Source organism: Corapipo altera, unplaced genomic scaffold (assembly GCF_003945725.1).
Source record: "Corapipo altera isolate COAL_440 unplaced genomic scaffold, ASM394572v1 23, whole genome shotgun sequence".
In the NCBI taxonomy this organism is placed as follows: domain Eukaryota; kingdom Metazoa; phylum Chordata; class Aves; order Passeriformes; family Pipridae; genus Corapipo; species Corapipo altera.
Window position 1 is genome coordinate 22,030,657 of NW_020884878.1, and position 22,628 is coordinate 22,053,284.

The following is a 22,628-nucleotide window of genomic DNA, read 5'->3' on the forward strand; positions in this document are numbered from 1 at the left end:
CTCCAGCAACTTTCTAAACAATGTTCCCTGCAAAAAAGCAAGCATTACTACCTTAACAAACAGAGAAAAGTCAAATAACTGAATATTCGTACATTCTCACTGAATATTTGAGGAACTGATGGTATTCAGGCAGCCTAATGTTATGCATCTGATTTGTTAGGAGGATGCATACAGAATATGCTACATTATATAGGCTCTTGGGATACCAACCATATACCCTTTATATTTGTATATTTAAAACCAAAATTTAACATTACCAATGAAAAGTTGCCCAGCCTGTCCAACTTATCCGAGAAGGAGCTACTATATTTTAAGGAGAAACAAAGACTTGCTTGAAATTTATGAGAAACAGGACACGTGCTTCTGTCTCTGTTCTTAAGTAATTTCACCCAAGCACAAGTTGCACTAGCACCCAGATCAAGTTTGAGGAACTTGAATGAAACTGAAACACCACCATCTTGCCATAATCCTGCACATCAAAAAATGCAGGAAGCAAAGTGGATTTCAGTACCCAGCCACTCTGCTCCCATTACTCTTCTGGGATGAAATATCATCTGACTGATGATATCTGCAAATGTGAGTGTGACTGAAGGTATGCATAACCCGATAGAAATATGGTCTTTCTCCCTAGTGGTGTGGCCCCTTGGCCCATGTATTAAAGACACCAATTAGTTTTTGGTTTGGTGGGTGCCGTAGTAATGGGGGCCAGTAACACCACAGGCTGGATGTTCAGAAGACTCTAAGGACAGAAGGAAGACACCTTCCATTTCCTGAGCAAAAAAAAAAAACGAGAGAGCACCTGATGAAGCTGTCTGATAAAGCTGCATTTACCCAACCAAGTGAGTTTCATTAGCTAACCAGGACTATGTTCAAGACAGACACAGAAGCCACTATAAATAGGAGCTGTAAGAAGAGAGAAATTCTCTGGGGTTGGAAAACAGTAAGTTTTGCCATCTCTGACAACAATTAAATTTTGAGCACTGAATTTCTACAGTAATTACAACTAAGAGTCTTTCGCTGCTGCTGACAATAACATAACATGTATTACTTTCCAAGGATCAGTAAAACAACTGGAGACTGGTGGCAAAATTACAGGCAGAAAAGTCAAGGGATTCAACCATTTAACTGGAAAGTCAGCTAGGAAGGTGGAAACAGAATTATAGCACAAAGTCTGGAGAGGTTAACAAATGTAAAAGTTTCTCTGGTGGTTTTGTTTGGGTATTTTGCTGAGACTTTCTACTTATAAATAGGGAGCATGCAGCATTTCTCTGAACTACCTTGTAAGCAATGATAGAGGGACCAAAACATAGCTAAACAGGTCTGGAAGTGAATTTACAAGCCAGTGAGTGCAAATGGTTTCTATATTCTGTTACACAATTATGCTTCTTGTCTGATCTACTCAAACCACTTGAGGTGCAGAAAGAAATTCAGTAACCAAACGCACTCCAGACACCGATTTTTCTGCACGGAGTTCCAGCAAGGGTCCCAGTCTGCAAGAACTGTGATGCTGATTCTGCAATACTATTGTCTTTCTCATAGGAAGTTGCCTGGGACCACCAACTCATTTCACACAGGCCATCCAGAAGCCATCAGATGATAATGGGTTTTAGTTTCCACCCACCTGGGCTGCATTCAAACTAGTGACCTAAGGTGAAGGTCTCCACATCCCATTACCAAACCCTCAAGCTATTTAGTATCCTCATGTAGTAAGCTTTTCCTACAGCATAAAGTAAAGAGACAGTTAAAAGCTCTCTATATTTGAAATCTGTTCTCAAATACATGGTCAGTCAAAGCTTTTTGATGCAAGTACAATATTTCAGGTATTAAATTGGCTGAATATTTTTCAGTCAATACTAAAAGTTCTATGCAAGGAGAAAATAGACAAAAATCAAAATACAATATTTTGCCATAAATCTGAAATTGTTTACATAACCCAAAAGTTAATTATTGGTATTAACAGATACTGAGTCTCTTCACAGTCCTTTTAAAAAAATAAAACATAAGCGGAATTTGAAAATGTTAGAAGTAATTCAAACAACATCAGCTGTATTATCAAGCCATTAAAGTATATCTATTTTTAATAAATTAAAGACTGAGCTACATGTAAATTATATGTTTAGCATTTAATGCTATATTCACACATAGTGTATTTTCTATTCGCTAATGCTAGGCTTTTTAATACACAGTTTAAAATATTAGGAACTGTAAATTATCCTGTGTTAAATATGCCAAGTACTTCAAAAGTGTTAATTAATGTATTATTAAAGCAGTTTTTAGGAGGAGTGAGAAGATATTTTAGGCAGTATGAGTTTTGACTAGAGTAAATGCACATATATTTGCAATTAGTTTAAAAAATTATTAAAAATGATCTTGTATTAAATAATATAAAAGGGTTTTTTGGGGGGTGAGGTTTTATGTTTTCTGGCTTTCCTCAGTTTTCTTTAAATAAACATATCAAATACTATGCTAGGTTAAAAATACTTTCTCTGTAACACTCAGCCTTGAATTAATCAGATAAAGATGAAAGTGAAGAATTTTGCCACCAGTGTTTCTTATTTAACTCACTCAGTTATGCCTTTCAGCTTGGTATATTTTATATGAAGGATGTCTTGTTAAAACAACTGTTGAAGGCAAGTCATGTCATATCAACCACACACCATACCCTATGGAAGCTCAAATATTCCAAAATCTATGTTAATATAATCCTGCCACACAATTCAATTAAGGAAATACAGCAGGTTTTCAGTGGCATGCAAAACTTTGTATAAGTACCATAACATTATCTGTATGTCTTCCAGAAATGAGGTAAAGCCATAGTGAGGTTTATACTGAATCAATTTAGGAAAGTAAATATTGTTAACAAGCACTATAATATAGCCTAGTAGATTATTCTAATCTTTATTTATCAACTAACAAATAGGCTGTAATTCTCAATGCAGTTTCCAACAATATATCTGTAGGACAGCAATATTCTCTGGCTCAAGAGACCAATGCAACTTCTCAACAAGGGTTTGCAGCTTTCTAATACTAGATTTACTATTCATTATGCCATGTGCTTCCACCATCCTTTTTCAAAATGGTTTTAAAAAAATATGTAGCATCTTGCCTATCTAAATATTTTGAGTGTGTTTTGCTCTGGTCACAAAGACTAAATACAATTGTTAGGACATCCAGAATCTCTTCTGGAATACTTCCTACAGAGGCAGAGTAATGCTTGCTGTAGGATTTTAAACATCAGAAACAAAGAATTTTACAGTCATTTGGCCTTCGCTAAAAAAGAAAACAGAACAGGGGATTCAACTGAGCTACTGAAGTATATAGGTTCTGTGCTACTCCCAGAACAGACTGAAAAGTTCCATGTTATGGATACCAGAAAAGTGGAGACAGAAATGATCGTGGGGATGTTTAAAAATTTTAGTAAGCTAGTCAATTAGGAGTCCTTGCCAAGAAAGTCTTATTTTGTTTATTTGGGCTAGACCCCAAATCAATATTTTTGAGGTCTTTTTAAATTAGGGAAAAAGCTAAATCAAAAAAAAAAAAAAAAGGCAACTTGGCAAAGGCAACTCTCCTGTTTAACCAGGCCACTCAGCAGGCTGACATTCAGCTTTTAGACTGTATTTTTCAAAATATTTTCTCTTTACTGACAGAAGCTGCTATAAAAAATTCGTCTCAGCATCCAGCTGGTGATTGACGGTGGGGCCAGAGAGACTGCGGTAGGCTTAAGCAAGGAAAAAGAGCCCTAGCTGTGCCACAGTGGTGAAGTAGTACAAGGTTTACACACAGTAGTAAGGAGAGATAAAAGCATGTCCAGGACACATTTTTGAGACAAAATAATGAAAGAACACTAATGATACAATAGGGATGACATTAAAATGGAAGTCTAGAAACACAACATAAATAAAAACAGAAAAAAATTCCATCATGCTTTCCTAAAATGTTTGAACGGAAAGGAAGCAAATCCACCTTCTAGATCTGAAAACTCTCTACATGTTCCAGTATACTGGAGTATGTGGGATCCAAATTCTGGAGTCACAAAAAGCTCTTTTCCCTGCCTTTGTGTTTCTGATATTCCAAATTTTAATCAATCAAATATCCTGGTTTTAAAGATCATTAATTGATTTTAGCCCCCAACCAAACAATGGAGTTTTGACAAAATCCTGACACATATAATCAAAAACCAGCCACAACCATTCAGCAGTAAACATAGGTAAGCTTACCATTTAAAACTGACTAATAACAGCAAGTGGTAGTCTTGAGTCAGATTTGAACATTTTTGCCATTCAAATGCCTACATTTTTTCTGTCCAGGGAAGGGATAAAACTGCACTGCACAATAAGAAAACTTTTCTTCATTCAAAAGAACTCCAGAAAAACCCCCAGCAAAAATCCCAAAAACCCACAGAATCCACAAAATAGTGTTTCACTTGTTATTATGGAAGGGGAACTGAAGTCTTTTAACCAAGTATTCATTTGCTGTGTCCTGATTGGCACTGCAACTGAGAATGCAATTAGCTACTTTCACTGAGCGGTTAAATCTCTCCATAAGTGATTTCTGAATGGATATGGAACTCGGAGGCCTAGTTTTGTTTTCCAGAAATGTTACAACTTCAGTCAGCACATCTTCAGTATATCTGACCAACCTGTAAAATCTAGACAGTAAACTGGCACACAACAGATCTTCCATCTGTTACATAACACCATAGCAGCTGTGGAAGACTCCTTTCCATTCATCTAGCTATGGTGTTTGAGTTTCACTATATCCAGAAGCTTTTAAGCCTCCTCTAGTCTGTGGAAACTGTATCATTGTCTTTCATGATTTCACTGGCACAATGAGGAGGCATGGACTTTCCTGGTTCCCTCTCCACAACAGACAAGACAATATTTCTGCAAGACAATGCTAGCCTTATTGTCCAGCTGTCAGGAGCAGAAGCAAAGAGCATGAACCCCTATGGTTTTGACCTCATCCCTTTCAGTACATACAGAAGTTGAATCAAAAGATATACAGATTTTTCCTTGTGTTCCAAGGAAACTTTTGCTAGCACATAAGGCTGTGGACAATACAGCTCTCCAGTTTCCCCATCACCCATGGGAATGGCTTGAGCTTCAAGCAGTGCCCTCTGAGGAGTGCAGAACTCTCCACACCTGCCTCTGTCCCCTCACCACTGCAGCAGTCACCCTCTGCTTATGCTATTCTTCTCATCCACCTTTCTTGTTCCTCAGCTGACTTTCAGCTAACCAGGACCCTGTTCCTGCACCTTATATGAGTTTCATTTGTCTCAGTAAGTATGTTATCCATTCATCCCTCCCAAGTCCAAGCCAGTGCCTCTGGCTCTACAGTTTTAAAGAGTTTTAAAGACTCAGATTTAACAGGTGCCCTTTTTTCTACTGTTCTAAGCACTCTTCCTATAGGCATGCTATGAATCAAATGGGAATGATTTAACTTTTCTGTCGTATATATTTGTGTGCCCATGAATACATATACATGTGCACAGCAGTGTGATAACCAAACACATGTATGTCTGCAGGTGGAATTTGGTACTTAGGGCAAGCTCTTATCATGATCCATCCCCTCACATCAACCGCATATGCAGAGCTTAATCATCCTATATACCTAATTATTTACACTGAATTTTTAAATTACAGTGAACTGCCTTGAATCACAAATATTTTTTGATTCACATGCTATAGATATTTTATATAATCTTATTTTAACTGTATTATGACAAATAGCTAGGAAAAGAGAGAGTTTGCAGAAGAGGTAAAATCCTATTGTTACAATTAGATACGATTTTATGCACTCAGGAATTAGTAACTATGCAAGGCATAAGGCAAATGAGAGGCCAGTGTTATGGCAACTGAAATAGTATTTTCTATTAACTTCAACTATCTAATAAAGATCTATGCATCTCAAGGAAGGTAGATCTTATTTAATTTGTATTAAATCCAATCTTCCTCTGACAGTCTTTTCTTCTGGAAAAAGAATTTCTGGAAAAGCCACCCAATTACTCTGATAGTTACTAAAAAGTAGAAGTGTGACCAGTGCTTTGGAAGAAAACAACTTCTGTCAAACCACTTCTCATTTTCAAGAACTACTAATGAGACAAAAAGGAGATTGTTGGGTTTTAAGGACATAGAAGATTTTAAATTAAAAAAAAAAAGAAAGAAAAAAAGAAAATTATTCAAGGTATTCAGACTTTTGTCTTAACAGTTCTTGGAAGATGGTGGGGACATGGTCAAAGGAGTTTAAAAAAAGGTCAGAGAAAAAAACACACTGTGGACTTACAAAAATTGATATCACATAGCGGAATATGTTTTGAGAAAACTGTGCCATACATATACACATATAAAATCAAGGGTTTTTTTCATCTGACTAGAACAAGGAGAAACAAGCAGCATGATTTTCACATCTAAATCTGCTTTCATTGAAAAAACCACATGCCAAAAAGAGAGTATGATAGTTCATTCTACTGAAATATTTGTTTTCACCAGTGTGTCAAATTACAGCTCTGACCTAAATTTTCATATGTTTATTGAGAGGATTGTTCACTACTGTATAATAAGCATTGTAACACCAGTATATATGTTTTAACTAGTATTTTTTGAGTCCCTTGCACCTGAGACCATAATCAAATTATGCAGTACAATTCCCCAATTACCTCCCTGCTTTGTTATATTTACTTGGTTTTCTCTGTCAGACACTGTTTGCAGTGCCATGTGGTCTTCCAAACACAAGCCTCAGGCCAGGGGAAACATCATTGGAAGCGATGGGCACATTAAAACCAGTATCAGGCACTGGTTTACCTATCCAAGCACTCCCGAAAGCTCTACAGAGTGCTGGCATCCCTGCCACAACAAAGAATGTACCCATCTTTCTAGGGCTGGAGGTTAAGAAACAGTGAGTACAAGCAGTGACAGAGGAAGCTACAGGGATAGTATTGAATAAATAGGAATATAGGTAAGTGGTGGGAAGAATGTCAGTATCAAAACATAAACACAAAATGGGGGAGGAAATAGTTAATGCTGGTTTATAGTTACTACTGCATTTGTCCTAAAATAAAATAATGTTCTGTTCTTAATGTCATCTTGCTACCTTCATGCAATATGCAACACCTGTGTCAACTCAAATTACGTTTTTCTTTCTAATGCAGATGTAAAATTTTGCTTAAACGTAACAATAAAGGGCATGCATTTGATTTGGTCATCCAAACTGAATTTAGTTACTTGTCAATCAAAAATATCTACACATAAGAGTCATCAAAGCAAGTCAGAGTGCAAAGTCACAAATATGGTATTGTGGGTACAAATAGGAGGGGTATGATGACCATCAGTAAGCACTTAATTTTTTACTTTGAGATTTACAAACTAGCCTTAGATAAGCACAGGGAAAAAGTTAAAACAATATACAAATGTTAATCTAGAAGCTACATACCAAAATGAATTTTAATCTATTTTACCAAATCACCAATATCTTCTCAAATCTGTATCTGTAAACATCTAAGTCTTACCTTTAGAGAAAGCTGTACTTGCCTTTAGAGCAAGTGCACTTGGAATATGCAGAGCAGCAATTCTTAGAGCAGAGGAGCCCTTGCAAAGCCCTGCTTTCCCTCTGCAGAGCCTGACGTTTAACAGCAATTCCTGCTACACTCCAGTTTATTGCTAACACCTTAACAGCACACAGATAAAGAGTGTTCATAGGCAGCCAGGAGTGAGACCACACACATCAGAACTGTGGCGTTTTCCAGTAGAAAGAGAAAGAAAACAACAAAACTCTCACTTGCAACCATGAACATACTGCTGCCGTGCCAAGTCCCTGTACTTAGATGCTTGCAAGAGCTGTATGGCCAGTGTTAACTATCCTTCAAAAACTACTCAGGAAGCTCTACAAGCCTGGAAGCTCAGAGAAGGTCTCCGCCTCCTTAAATTTTCCTGAGGAAAAGGGGACTTATTTTAATAAAAGCCAATGCATTGAAGAGTCAGCCAACTCCCATATAAAAAATATCTAAATGTCTGTATAATATGGTATTTGATCACCTTTCTTATGAATTCTTAAGAGGAGTCTAAGAGCAGAGTCTCCCTCAAATTAAGGTTTCAACCAAAAACAGATGGTATCTGATATAAACTAGGGAGGAAGGATGACTAGTTAATTTCTTGGACTAGTTTTATTCTCGTGAAGTAGGCATTGCTGCTGGAATGCATCAAAGTATCTAAGCAAGAGAAATTGAAAAATTTGGAGTATAGAAAAATCAGAAAAGGTAATGTAATTTTCTAGATTTTGGAATATATTTAATTTCATTTAGTGACAATGTCAATAACCAGATTACAGTTCAACTTTCGCAGTACAACCTAGACCTGGAGCAGCTGATCGGCTCTTCTTTTGACATCTCACAAAAAGTCTGTTTATAACTAGAAATGTACATTTAGTGAGGAGTTAAGGTACAAATAAGCCAACACCAACAATGGAAAAACCCTATCTATTGAAGTTGCCTTAATCTGTTTAGTAAACTTAACAGCTTTTGCCTGTTACACAGTACCATGACACCATAAGATACAAATCTACCAGCTGTGAACTTCATAGCCATTCAGTAGTACTCTTTTATGGATGATTATCTGATTCCATGCCTTTTCTAGCAATTTTAATGCTACAGTCACCACTGATGCTGATGCATGGTCTGGATACATTCCTGATGCTCCCCAGAGCAATATGAATCAGAAGCGCCTTTCTCAGTCACGCTGGGTCCAGCATGTAACACAACCATCACCAGTAATCAAGCAGCAATGCAGCGATTCTAAAAGCATGCTGCTACCCCTGGAAGCAAGAAGGCCTCCTGCTATGACAACCATAAAATTCTCTCTTAGAAATAAGTTCTAGGTGTTACCCAAAGCACGCAGCAAGTCATTGTGCCTGACTAGATTATGATCACCAGGCCTTTCACTGCAATTTTGGTTGAGAGATTTTTGGAGGGGTAAAAAAGCTCAGAATACTTTTGGAAAGTTTTTGTTTACATCATTTGATTTCAAGGCAAAAATGTTCGACCATGTGGGATTTAGCACTGTCACAATCAGGTAAATCACATCAGCAGGATTCTGTTGAGATCAAAAGTGAAATAAGTGAAATATATCAAATGTGAATCAACTCAGAACATTAGGTTTTGCACCCTTAATTCAAGTCTACAACAAGAATGAAATGACAAAAACTTAATTATATTATGAAAAATAGGATTGATTTTTAAATGCAGTACAGCTCTTGAGTCTCTTTATCCCAGTGATTATTCACTACAGAGTCGTGGATCAACTAACGTTCCTTTCAATTCTACAATAGGAGTCTTATTTTGTTGACCTTTGAAATCAAGAAAAGTGAATTACTAAAATCAGATGAGGTCTGCATTAGGAGCATTTTGCCAATAAAGCAATCTTGGTACACCACTGTGGCAAAGTACTAAGCATGTAATCAGCTATATCAGCAAAGGTCCACTTTGGACTCATACAGGAAAATCATCACTTATTAGCAAAACAAACAATATCAGTAAAATTATAGTTTTACAAGTAAAATAGTATAGGCTATACAGGTTTCTGCTGATGCAGAAAATGGGATACTACAAAAGTTTGTCCAAGTGGGATACTATGCCACTTAAATAGCTTGAATTGACAAAGCTATACCAAAATATACCATAGACTTGGCTTATATTCTGCTCTTAATCTTAGCTCAGTATTTCCCTCTAAATATTTTTATCATTTTCTATCCCTACTGAATAACAAAACTCATTCAATTAAATTTGCCAAGTTAGCAAAATATGAATGTCCTTTTTAATATAACATTCAGCTCAAAATGTAGAGCATGGCAGAATTCTTGAGACAAAGAAAATACTGCTAGACAAAGCAATGGTACATGCTATGCCAAAGCAACTTCTGATCAATACTTTGATCACTATTGGTCACCGACTACACAGGTAACAGACTGCCTAGTGTACAGCTGAGTGCAGAGAGTATCTGCAACCTTGTGATGCTTCCAGATAGCCCAAGGACTACCAGGCTGCCAAACTCATGGCATCTTGCAGTGTGACTGGTTACACAAACTTTTTTACAGCTTGAAAATCTTTGCAATGCCTACCTGTGCCTGGACCATCTATTTGTTCACCACTGAGAATTGCCAGCAGAGAGTACTCTCAGAAATGGCTGATTTTCTACAGGGGGAAGGGGAACTGCACAACAGCCCCTGTCTCACAGCCACATGAAGCAGGACATAGAGTAGCTTACATGAAAGGATATGCAGAAGAAGGGGACAGTGCTAACATTCCCTGTCCTAGCACTGAAATGACCTTAGAGGTAACAAAGGTAATAATAATAATAGTTAGTGGAGTCCACTGCAGTCACAAGGCTGGTGGAGCTACTACCCCAAGCACATAAATTAGTCACTGGAATTTAGCAAGAGGGTGGAAAACTATACAGGACACTTCTAGGCAAGGAAACAATTGATAAGTGCATAGAAATTCAGCAGCCCAAGACCTGCAAAAAAGATATGTTCAGGCTGCAAGTCAGCTGTGGAGGAAACACACTGCAGTGTCACAGCTAGCTACGGACAGCTACATGAAATTAATTCATTCAACTGCTGTTCCATTCCCCACAGTCCATTTAACTGACTTTCGTGTGGAGGTAGGGGAATTTCACCTTTTATATAGATGCAGCTGGAAAGACTTTACACACAAATTATTCCCAGTACACAACACATACTCTAAATAGTGCAGCCTGATTAAATGGTACATGATACAGCATCTTAAACTACTCTGCATCACAGACTGCAATCTCAGAGATGGCACAGACCCAACATCACTTATGAAACTGTAAGACAAAGTTCAGTGCATCTATAACAGGCAAAGGCATCTACTTTCATGAATCTTTTGTTACTCAATGAGCAGAAAACTTTGAAGTGTGACAGACTGTGTCTTTACTTCTTATTGGCCAAATTTTTTGTTCGGTATCCATGAGAAATTTACTCCCTATTTATCAGAAATTAAGAGAAAACCTTAATTGTGTACTTTTTAGTTCACATGGTACTGCAATTTTGTTGTTCTTTGTTGTTTTGGGACTTTTTTTTTGTGGGTCTTTTGGGGTTTTGGGGGGGATGTTTTGGAACAACAACACAGGATCGCTTCATGCCTAAAACAATTAAAATTTATCACCTTCTTATTGCACTCAGGTAGAAGTATGTTTTACACTTTCACTGTCTTTTTCCCTAAAATTATTGAATTTTCTTTCTTTTCAAAAGTGTGTGTTCTATGTATGTGCAGATATGTACATGTGAACACGAACATGGAAATTTTAAGACCATAAACACCTGGCAAATTGTTGTACAACAAAAGCAACAAAAATTTTACACAATGCAATTCTTGTTTTCTGTATACCAGTTTGAGGTGATGCAGACTTTGCTAAATATTTGCATGTTTTAACTGGAGCACTATTTGTGTTAAAGGGAAAGAAAATCAGTATGAATACTTTAAACTTACTGCAGGTACCACTATCATAAAGGAATTTTAGCAAAAAGTCAATTCTTTCATCATAATTAAGTTCAAAGTTTAGTGATATTGCTACATTTGAATGTGAAACGAGAGTTGTGGAGCTTTTGCATCATGAAGCCCGATGGCTAGGTAGAAGAATCCATAGATTGCTAAATAACATAACTTAAGCCTTAAACTTAAGCAAGATATAGAACTGCACAGGCCTGCTGAGTAGCCAAATAAAGAAAAAATATCTTTAGAGCACAATTTTGAGGTTTGCTTAAAGAAATCCTTTTGGGAGGTGGAGGAAAAATGAGGAACAAAATGTTATCAGAAAGGTTAATTTCTAGTTAACTGTAAACTTATATTCAATAAATCCTTATGCTTGATGACTTCATCATTTAATCTTCTAGTCATCTGAAAAGGACATTTAGTTCTAAATAAAAGCATTACTTTGAAAAGAATTTAAAAATAATTCATTAGGGAAGAAAACTAATATGAATTACTTTAGGGTTTCCAAACCCCACCACTTTGCCCTTCTTTTTGGCTAAAAACACTCACTAAATTTGCTAACTTTTTGCAAAATATAGCTTTGTTTCCAGAAACAGTTTTAAAAAAATAAATAAATAAAGGGAATTCACTAGTAGCCCTCACTAAAAACATAAATTTTCAAGGGAGAATTGTCTTCATATTTCAACAACATCGCTATGCAAAACAAGCTTTGCATTGCTTTAAAGAAAGGCTGCAGCCATCTCACACTGCTGCAAGTAAAGAGCGTGCTCATGACTCACTGCCCCTGCTTGGTTGCAACTCATCAGTGCCGGCAGCCCTAATCTGCTCCCAGACATTATGACCAGCAGCTCTGATATATGGATTAGATCTACCCCAAGTACTCCGTGCAGGGAAAGAACTCCTTGAGCCCTTTATTCCCTACAGAGTACCTGTGCAGGAGAATAAATCAGTGATATGAAAGAAAACATAAAATCCTTCCCAGTAAAATTTGCAGATGACACAAAAGATAATAAAATGGTAAATACCGGGGAGTTGTCAGCTCCACAGATTGCATGGCAGCCTGGGCTCACCTGAATAAGATGTGTTTTAACACAGCTGAGCACAAAGCTGTCTATCTCATAACTAAAAGCACAGATTCCAAACAAAGACAATCTAATAATCTAGGAAGAGGCATATGGATGATGGTGGATAACCAAATTAATATTAGCCTACAGTGCAACACCCTGGCTAGAGCAGTGAAAAAGATCCTTTGATGTACAAGGAAGTAAACATGGAGTAGCAATAGGAAAGGGTTATATAAATCACTACCAATGTAGAGACAGTGAATCTTTCTGTTTCAAACAGCATGTAACAACATGGTTCTAGTTTATATCTGTGATCCCCCAGCATTCCCACAGGAGCAACTAGTGGACTATATTAGTATTCAAACTAGGAAGACTTAAACAGCTACGAGAAGCATTCAAATTTTTGAAAACTTCACCTGCTAAGAACAAGAAACCCATGTCAAAAAGGAGGATAAATGATCACTAGTCTACCATCTACAAATATTTAAATGGGAGGGTGAGGAGAAATGAGAAGTATCATGAATATTAAAGGTGGACTTTTCAGCTTCTTAATGCTGGTTTTCACATTTTTCTGCTATATAAAAGTTAGAAAAATTCAGGCTGAAAATAAGGTAACTATTTTAACTAATAGTAAGTACAGTTCTTCTAAAGAGAGGCAGGATTTTCTTTCACCTGAAATTCTAATAATCAGCATTTGCTTTCTAAAAAGAACCAGAAGACACAAGACTGTGTTAGTATCTTACACTGATCTTTTAAAGCAAAAGATGACAATGAGTGTGAACTCTATCTTTCAAAAGCATACTTAAAATGTTCCAGGATAGCTTTATTACTGCAACTCGTGTTATGAGCTTTATAGCAGGTATGTGAGCTTTATAGCAGGTACCTAGCTAGCCCCTTATACTTGGGGGATAATTATTTCCCCTTTTCCCAAGTTGTGGAATGATCATTTCAACTGTTAGTAAGCCAAATGAACTGCTCACTGTTTTCCCAAGTAGTATTTTTGATATACTTGGTATTAATGCTTCTGTATTTGTGCAAAGCAGCAAGTTACTGAAGGAGCATGGGAAAAATGAAACCTTGTTGAATACAGAGAATAGCTCAGTCACAAATAATCTGAATTGATCTTTCCACTTCTGAAACCAGTAATATCACTTGTAAAAAAAAAAAAAAAGAAAAAAAGCACAGCACAAAAAAAAGACTTCATGAAACAAACAATGCAAAAAGAACCCTCCACATCTAAAATGAGAAAGAAATGCAAAAGAAGTTTCAGTAGAATATAAAAAAAATCTTGTCTTAACAGGGAGTTAGCAAACTGTGACTAATATCCTATTTAAAGGGTGTGGCTAAGGGACCTGAAGACCCAGACAGTTTAACAAAGATAATTACCTAATTGGTCAGTTGACCAATACCAAATTCACTTCGAGATCTGACTCAGAATATGTATTACAATTAGATACTGCAAAGCTTAAGTGACTTTTCAAAATTTTTACCAACTATACACTGAACAGTATTTTGTAAACATAAACATGGCTCTTTACTATTCAGTGGAAGAAAATTTTCAGGTGACATATACAAATCACAACTATTGTCTATTCAAGCTACATTCCATTAATCTCAAAGCAAAATTTTAAAGCCAGTCCAACATCTAACTGCATCATAATCAAAATATGACAACATTTCTGTTACTAAAAAGTGATATTTTTGGAGTGCTGTTCTCTCAAATGCTTCAATCAGCCAAGGATTAGATGTTCAACTTAATGCTAGCCAGTGATCATTAATCATTTTAAAGTGCCTCAGTTAATCTCATTTCTTACCTAGAGAAAGCCCACTCATGTCATAGGCATAATGGAGACACTGGCTCACTTTTGAATGTGTTTTAAGTTTGGTTAATGACTCCTTTTCCTTCCTCCTGCAGAAGACCTCTCAAACACCTCAGCACAGAGAACCCACAGATATGCTCAATGCTACACAAAGGTAAGAGCAAACAAAGACAGTGTTAACAGCGATAAAGTTTTGACAGGCAGCCTCACACTGAGGCTGTAAGAATCAGTTGACTTATGTTAAAAGGCCCATTGCATGAGTATAGCAGTGGTTTCTCTGCCATTTGCTGATAGAGAATGAATTGTTAGCTTTCAATATTTTCTAGGAGGTAAAATTTATGAAGAGGAGATGTGTAGAATCATCTTCAAATACACCTCTTAAATTCACATTGCAAGAAGTAAAATCAAGCTGTAAAGTGAGGGAACTGCTGCAATAGATCAACTGTGCAAGAAGATGCAGCCTCTCCTTACTGTTTTACTAGAGTAGAGCGAACTAAACAGCAGCTTCTTCAGTATGTTCTCTCTTAGGTTAAACCCTAAACATGGGATGCTGAAGTCATTGTTGGAAAAAATACTCATGTACCTTACAGCATTAGCCTGAACAATAGCCCTGTTGTCCTAAATGCTATATTGGTTTTCCTGGAGCCAAAATAATTATTTGAGACTAGTGTACCTTTTCCTCAGTTATCAGATGAGTCAGAATACACAAACAAAAAGTCTGAAAAGTCTTACATCTTTCTAAGGTAATGTATGTGCAGCACCACAACTAAGAAACAAGAAGATGGAGAAAAATAATGACTTCTCAGCCATCATCAACTTCTCTGTGCTGCTTAAGTGACTATACTGACCTGAATCAGCAGGCCCAGCTGCCAAGGGGCCAGTTGGGAGTTTTAACCCACTTTCTCAAGGTGGTGACTCTCCATTTGGAACTACTAGCTCCTCTTCTGCAGGTTTTTTACTGCTTTGTCCACGTTAAGGTGGTGATGGGCACTGCAGACCACTTCAAGAAACCATCTTCCCATATTATTTATCTGGTTGAATTCCCTTACTAGGAAGCTCAGGAGAGCTATTTGGTGTATGAAAAGGTTTATATTCTCATGAGCTTTTTGGGCTGGAAGTCAGCTTAAAGAAGACAGAAGTTCTCTATCAACCTGCACCTCAGGAAGTCTTCCATCATCCCCATATCACCATTGGCCAATCAGAGCTCAAATCAGTCCAGCAGTTTAATTACCTAGGCAGCCTCATCTCCTCGGATGATAAGATTGACAGAGAGATAGACAACAGGTTAGCAAAGGCATACAGTGCCTTCGGAAATCTCCATAAAAGAGTTTGGCAAAATAAACACTTGAAGAAAAGCACAAAGATCAGTGTTTACAGAGCCACTGTGCTGTCTACTCTTTTATATGGATCCGAATCATGGGTCATCTACCGCCACCACCCGTGTCTCTTAGAATGCTTCCATCAATGCTGCCTTTGTACAATCCTAAACATCCACTGGTCAGATTATGTGACTAATGCGTCTGTTCTAGAACAAGCAGCAGTCACAAGCATTGAGGCCATGTTGCTGAGAACACAGCTGCGTTGTGCAGGACACATCTCCAGGATGAAGGACTTCCACCTCTCTAAGATCTTGCTCTATGGTGAACTTGCCACTGGTTGCCGCAAGAGAGGAGTCCCGAAGAGGAGATACAAGGACTCCCTGAAACGACATCTCAGCCTCGGCCATATCGATCATCATCACTGGTCTACTCTGGCCTCAAATCGGGAGGTCTGGAGACACACCATCTATAACGCTGCTGCTTCCTTTGAGAACGCACGCAGGATCACTCTTGAGGAGAAAAGACAACGCAGAAAGAATCGTGCCTTGCAGAATATACCTCCTAAGGAGTCTTTCTGCTGTGCCTTTTGCAATCGGACATGTCTATCTCACATTGGCCTCATTAGCCACCAGCGTGCTTGTAACAAATGTGAATAGAGCCTTTCCCAAATCTTCGTTCGCAAAGCCTAGCCATGATTCTCATTTATATTGTCTTATAGGGGCATTAGATGTCTCGTGTATACAAACCAATTCTGGCCTTGTTATATCCATTTTATAAATAAACAAATTTAAATTTAAGACTTAGAGGCTGAATCAAATGGTTTAGCCTTGTGCCTCCTTCTCCTAGTTGTACAAATATTTATGAGTATGATTCAACATGGAATCTGAGAGAAGCTTACTCTGGTCTGTCAAGTTTGGATGCTTAGAGCATTTACAGGCTTAGGATAACAATGTGTATATGACCAAGCTACACCTTCCAGTGGAGAAAAATTTCTCCACTTCTTAAACTGAAATCAATGAGCCTTCTGTTCCATGCTCATTTCACTAACTTGCCAAGAAAAGAAAAGAGTTAATAAGATCATAGTGGTAATTTTGTGATTGAAATGATCTAGGTGTTTTCCTTACATATTTATTCCATGCTCTTGATTTCAGAAGAAATAGCTTTTTGTAGAACTCTTCCCTATTCTCCTGAAGAAAGACGTGATCTTTAATTCTGCTTAATATGGAGAGGAAGAAGCAAGGAAGAGATGATTCTTCCACCCTTGTTTAAAAGATAGCACACAACAGCCACCAAACCAAGAATTTCCCTTCAAGACCCAGGTGATACCCTGAAGGGTCACTTTACTAAGTTACTTCCAGGCTGAGAACAAAAAAAGCCCTGAGATATCCTCTGCCTGTACATAATAAAGACTCCCTGTAGACAAGCAAAAACCCCCTTTTCTTCACATGCCATTGTGAAGAAATAATTAGCAACAAATAAAACCAGAGCATGGGCAGGGAGCTGCGCTCCTCTTCAACTGTCTCTGGAGATCACTCACCCATGCTTTGTTCACTGTTTGACACTCCATAAAGGTGAATAAGAGTGCAAACCATAGGTGTTTGAGCAAGCAGAAAAAAGCATTTTCAACCTGAGCAAGAGGCAAAAACCTTGGCAGTTTGGTTATAGTGAAGTAGTAAGAACTGAACAGGAAATACTTCTTTTTGTTGTCAATTTTTTTTTGACATCAAAAAAGAAGAGCCCGGACATGCCTTGCTACAGCTATGGGTACTGGAAAAGAAAAGGAGAAATATTCAGGAGTTGATGGACATCTGTATTCCAGGCCAGTAACTGACAGGCCTTTGGTTTTACCTCCATGGTTCAAGACATGCCATTTACTTCAAAAAACACAATGGTAAAATCTTGTAAGAATGCTTGGTATATTAGTCCCTACCACCAGTGAACAGAGAAACTATTTGCAATTATTTAGAGCTTTTTAAAAAGCATGTTTACATGTGTAGTGACGTAAAAAAACTGTAGACCCATGTAGAGGTGAGGAACAACGGAGAGGGGGAGGAATCTGCTCTTTTGCCAACAACTTTTGAAAATGTATATTCTGCTCCATTCCAAGTGAGGTATCTAGCAGCAGCTATGAGGCTCAATTGCAAAAGGATCATAAAGGATCATAAAGACTCTAGAAAAATCTGTATTGGAATCTTTATTATATTGCTAATTTTATATGTATTACTTAGCATAAAAATTAGTCTAGTTCCTCAGAAACTTGTGTAAAAATATTTTGCATTTTTTTTAATAGTACTATAACATATTTACTAATCTATACCTTTAGGAACTCTTACAATGTTATTTTGGTGTTTACTAGCACTAAGTCTTGCCTAAAAATGTTATTTCCCAAAATGTTTTCTGAAAAGTATTTTTGGAATAGAAGATGATGGTATGATCCTTTCTAACTTTTACAGAAAGGATCAGAGTATCTCCATTTCAACTGCTAAGTAGCTTTACACAAAATACCTTTACTAGGTACATGCTTAAGCATAAATCCAGAGTAGGTTCTCTGCATAATACTTTTTTTTAATTTTAAAAAAAGTTAGAGAAAAAACAGTCTAGCTCCAAAATTCATGATTCTCTGTCTTGTCCTGTTCTGTATGTCCAGTCCTTAAAATTCTTTTAGCTCTCAGAATAAGTAGTTTGCTGCTTTGTGTCCAGCCAAGAAAACGGAGAGTCACACAGCCCTTTCTCTTGACACCTGGTGGCCTTTGTGCATCCATTCTCCCTTTCCCAAACTAATCAGTGGAGACACTGAGCCTGCATGTGAGGTGCATATAAACATCTAGTACCAAATGTTCACGTCTTGTAGCATTAGAGAAAAAGCTTTAAACATGTCATGAAAATAGCTTGATTTTTTTGGTCTTGACTAGTGGGAAATTTTCAGTAACTTCTTGTTACATCTTTGGAAATAAATTACTACGGGAAAAAAGTACCAAAAGCATCCACTGCGAAGGCAGAAAGAGAGCTTGAGAAACATGGAAGAAGTACCAAGAGAAAATTTCACAAATCAAAAAGCAGTCTATATCTTCTGTAGCAAGACTTTTCAGAAAGCAGTTAGCTTCCAAAACAATCCATGCTTTTTGGAAGCAAGGTGAACAGGGCTATACTACTTCATAATTCACATTTCAGGAATGACAAAAAACATATGTCAAAATCAACACTGTTCCATCACCAGTCTGATTTTTGGATTTTGCTTTTCCTTTCTTTTTTTTTTTTTTTTTTAAAAGCTATTTAGCCAATATTTATTTGCAATTGTACACTTACTTGTAAAGGAACATCCACTATTTCATTTTGTGGGCAGCACAGCTAGCTGTTTTTAATGATACTGACTATAAATTCTACCTAACTAAAAAAAAAGAAAAATTAAGAGAATCAACTATGTCACAGTGTTCAGAGTGAAGCCATCACTGCATTTACACTTAGGACAAACTGTGCCAAGTTTTCTTATTTCCACAAAGTTTCAAAATCTTGAAGTTGTTCTAAAAACTGATATAAATAGTGCACAACAAATCTGTTTCATATGTTTAAACAAATGAATACATTTTTATGCTTACTGAACTGAAGTTACAAGAGAAGTAAAACCACTGAAATGAAGTTCTGTGGTGAGATTTAAAATCATACTAGATGCAGATTGCTTCAGTTATCCTGAACATTGCCATTATTTAGAGAAATAGAAGGGGAAAACCATCAAAAATTCAAAAAGTCCAGGAAGTATTTATAAGTCTATGTAAATCAGGAATAAATCACATCTCACAACAAAAGCAGCCATTCACAAAAAAACCCAAGAGGTCAGATTTTCATTTTGGCTCACCAAGTTACACTGATGCTGCAATTATTTTGATAAATCTAGATTTCTCTTTTCCTCTCACTTCTGTAAAACAAAACGATAGTCTTCATTTAAGCGAAGTAACAGCTTTTATTGAGGTAGTTGTACCTATTACTAAAAGAAAAGATTCAGGAAACAAGCAGCAGGTTATAGAATAAAAAGGAGGGATGAGAGAATATGATTTAAAAATTTTAATGAGTATGACTGTCTTCCCAAAGAAATATTTTGTTGCAATGCAAAATACAACTGACTTTTAGAAGTTAAGGGATTATTGAAAAATGAAATGTTATACAGAGAATGATAATGGTAACACTAGTATACAAAACATGAATGTAGCTGGAGCATGAAAAGGAAACACTAAGTGACTGAATGCAGTTTCAAAATCCAGTGAGAAAACAGAGAATTCATAACGCATTTGCAACATATTAATACAAAATAATCTACAATATACCTGTGAAATATATACTTTTCAATTCTACGTAGAAATAATTATTAAATCCTTATTACAGCAAAATAGAAATATCACTGCTTGCAAAACTAACAGAAGTCAAGCACTTTGCATTTGCCTGCCCACAGCAATAGCATTTTTGTCAGAAGGACCAGTAATGATCTTGAGTTACACACAAAAGCAGGCTCTGTTATGGCAATGGACAAAGGCAAATGACTGCAAAGAAAGAGGACTCAACTTCAATTTAACTGTCCTGTAAGGTACATACTAATTAGCTGCAAAGCTATGAAATCCTAGCTAGCATGTTAAGTCTGCTACATGACAGTATAATTTGACTTCTTAAAGGATTATGCAAATTACAACTCATCATTCCATTACATGACTGAAAAAAAGTGACAGCTAATTTATACATAACACACCTTTCAAATCCCTAAGATGTGAAGCACCTGTGCAATACATTTTGCCTAGATTTTCTAGCATGTACACTCTTGTTTATTGCACTGTACAGAAGCATACCTAAGAGATTTAGTAAAGTCTTAGTTTTTATTTGCTTTTTAGGTTTTAGAGCACAATCCCAAAGACTTAAACAATATAATTCCGTCCCTGTTTAGAGGTTTTGCACACAAGCAGAAGTGTACGGTTTCAACACACGTGTAATTTCTGAATAGCAGGAGAGCACGAGCACTAAATGCATGAGCTAGAGGCAAGACTCACACAGATATCAACATACTTCTGGTAGGTAGATTCACAGTAGATTCCGTCATATCGGTAGATTTTCCTACATTCTGATTGGTTGGGCAGAGGATGCTGGACAGTTATTCTGTAGAGGCATCAAAAACAGATAGACATGACTAGAGGATCTCTACAGGTAACTGTAATGCAGGACAAATCAGTATGTTGAAATGAGTTTTTTTTAAATTTTGTTTTTAAATTAAACACCTTTCTGATCTCTTTAAATCAACTGCCTTGTGCACATAACACCCGCAATTCCCAATTTTCAAAATTTGCACTGAGAGTAAACTAAACTTCAGTTCTCCACAAGAATAGTATTTTTTCCGCCATCAAATAAAAGTAGAAGAGGTATGGAATTTTATAAATCAAATTGATATTTCATGTAGTTTGTATCTATACAATTGTGCTTATAAAATTGATTATTTATTGTTTACTGTTCCAATCCTTCCTCAGGCAGAACATCCATTTACGTCAGCTGGGAGTTTGTCCAGACAAAGACCAAATAACCCTCCAATTTAAAATGTCAACAGCAATTCTCACATTTGCACAGAATGAGGATGTTGTGGTATTATGAGAACTGTGATTGAAGGTGCTCAGCACCATCTGAATAATGCCATATGTTCTCGGATTGACTGAAAGAAAATGAAAGTGATTGGCAGCAATCAGGAGGTGTGCAGCATCTTGTAAAATCAGGCCCTAAAAGATTTGTCAATCATTCTATTATTCATCCCTCCTCAGCTCCCTGTTAGCAGAAAATATAATTTGGCTATAAAAATTCAATGTTGTTTTTAAAATATACTTGGGAATTGCACACAAAACAGTACCCACCAATTTATTTATTTTTTTTTACCTCCCTCTTCTCTGGAATAAAAACACATTTTAGATGTTTTTGTATCTTAAACAAATTAATACTTTTTCCCCTTGTAATATAATGATAGTTCACTGAAGTAAGGGTAAATTATTTGAGAAACTTTACACATTTTTCAAATTTAGAATTTTAGGCTGTTATTTTGTTTAAAAATAAATATTCTTGTCAATAGAGAATTATTTTTTGTTGCCATTATTTTTACAATATTAACATCTACATAGCTCTAAGCTAATCTTGTTTTTTTAAAGTCATGTATTTGTTTCAACAGTAATTTGAGACTGCAGGTTTGAGAAAAAAATTAGTGTCATTATAGAGCAACAAGCTTTATGAGAAAATGGAAAGTTATCTACTGTGGAAACTGAGGACCTTCCTTTATAAGACTGCACCTACACAGTGTGTCAAGTGCCCCATGGGACCCCACATACAAAAGGAGGAGACAGCTCTGTGATGAAGGCCAGACCAAACAACTCCAAATCCTGGGATATTCCTGCATTCACTAATTAAGATATTATCAGAGACATTTATTCACTGTGATATCCAGGGCCTTTAAGTTAGATGTCTAACCACCATATACAGTGTCCTAGGAAAGCTAAGTATCTTAAAATGGGATTTGCAACACAAGCTGGGAGTCATGCAAGCTAGTACAAGAGATGAGGAAGAGTATCTTCTACGTGGTGTGTGCCTGAGAGACATAAATCCTTCACATTGGGTCACCCAGGAATGCCTACATCAAAGTGAATTCAAGCCCCAAAATCTTTAGTGCACCATCACACTGACTGACCCATGCTCCAGCTTCAATTTCCTCTATTTCCTCTGACCTTTTTTGTTGTTGTTTTTTTGGTTTGGTTTGGTTTCATTGGGGTTTTTTTCGTGAAAAAAGACTAGAAGATATGCCTGTTTTTACACGGCTTCAGCAAAGACATGGGAGAACTAGGTCCACAGGACAACTATGCCTCTCAGCCAGAGGATATTCAAACATACGTCTGCCACAGCTCCAGAGGTTACC

General features: G+C 36.8%; 1 protein-coding gene across 8 annotated transcripts in view; it reads right to left on the bottom strand.

The window, feature by feature from the left end:
* NPAS3 (neuronal PAS domain protein 3) overlaps positions 1–22,628 on the bottom strand; it is a 612,015-nt gene that overhangs the window by 506,740 nt on the left and 82,647 nt on the right. For 5 of the 8 annotated variants that reach the window (XM_027638243.1, XM_027638242.1, XM_027638241.1 and 2 more), the window contains one exon: positions 20,753–20,842. The exons of the other annotated variants lie outside the window; for them this stretch is intronic. In XM_027638243.1, coding sequence (XP_027494044.1) covers positions 20,753–20,842 — 90 coding nt within the window. The remainder of the gene's footprint in view (positions 1–20,752; positions 20,843–22,628) is intronic. 8 annotated transcript variants of the gene reach the window in all.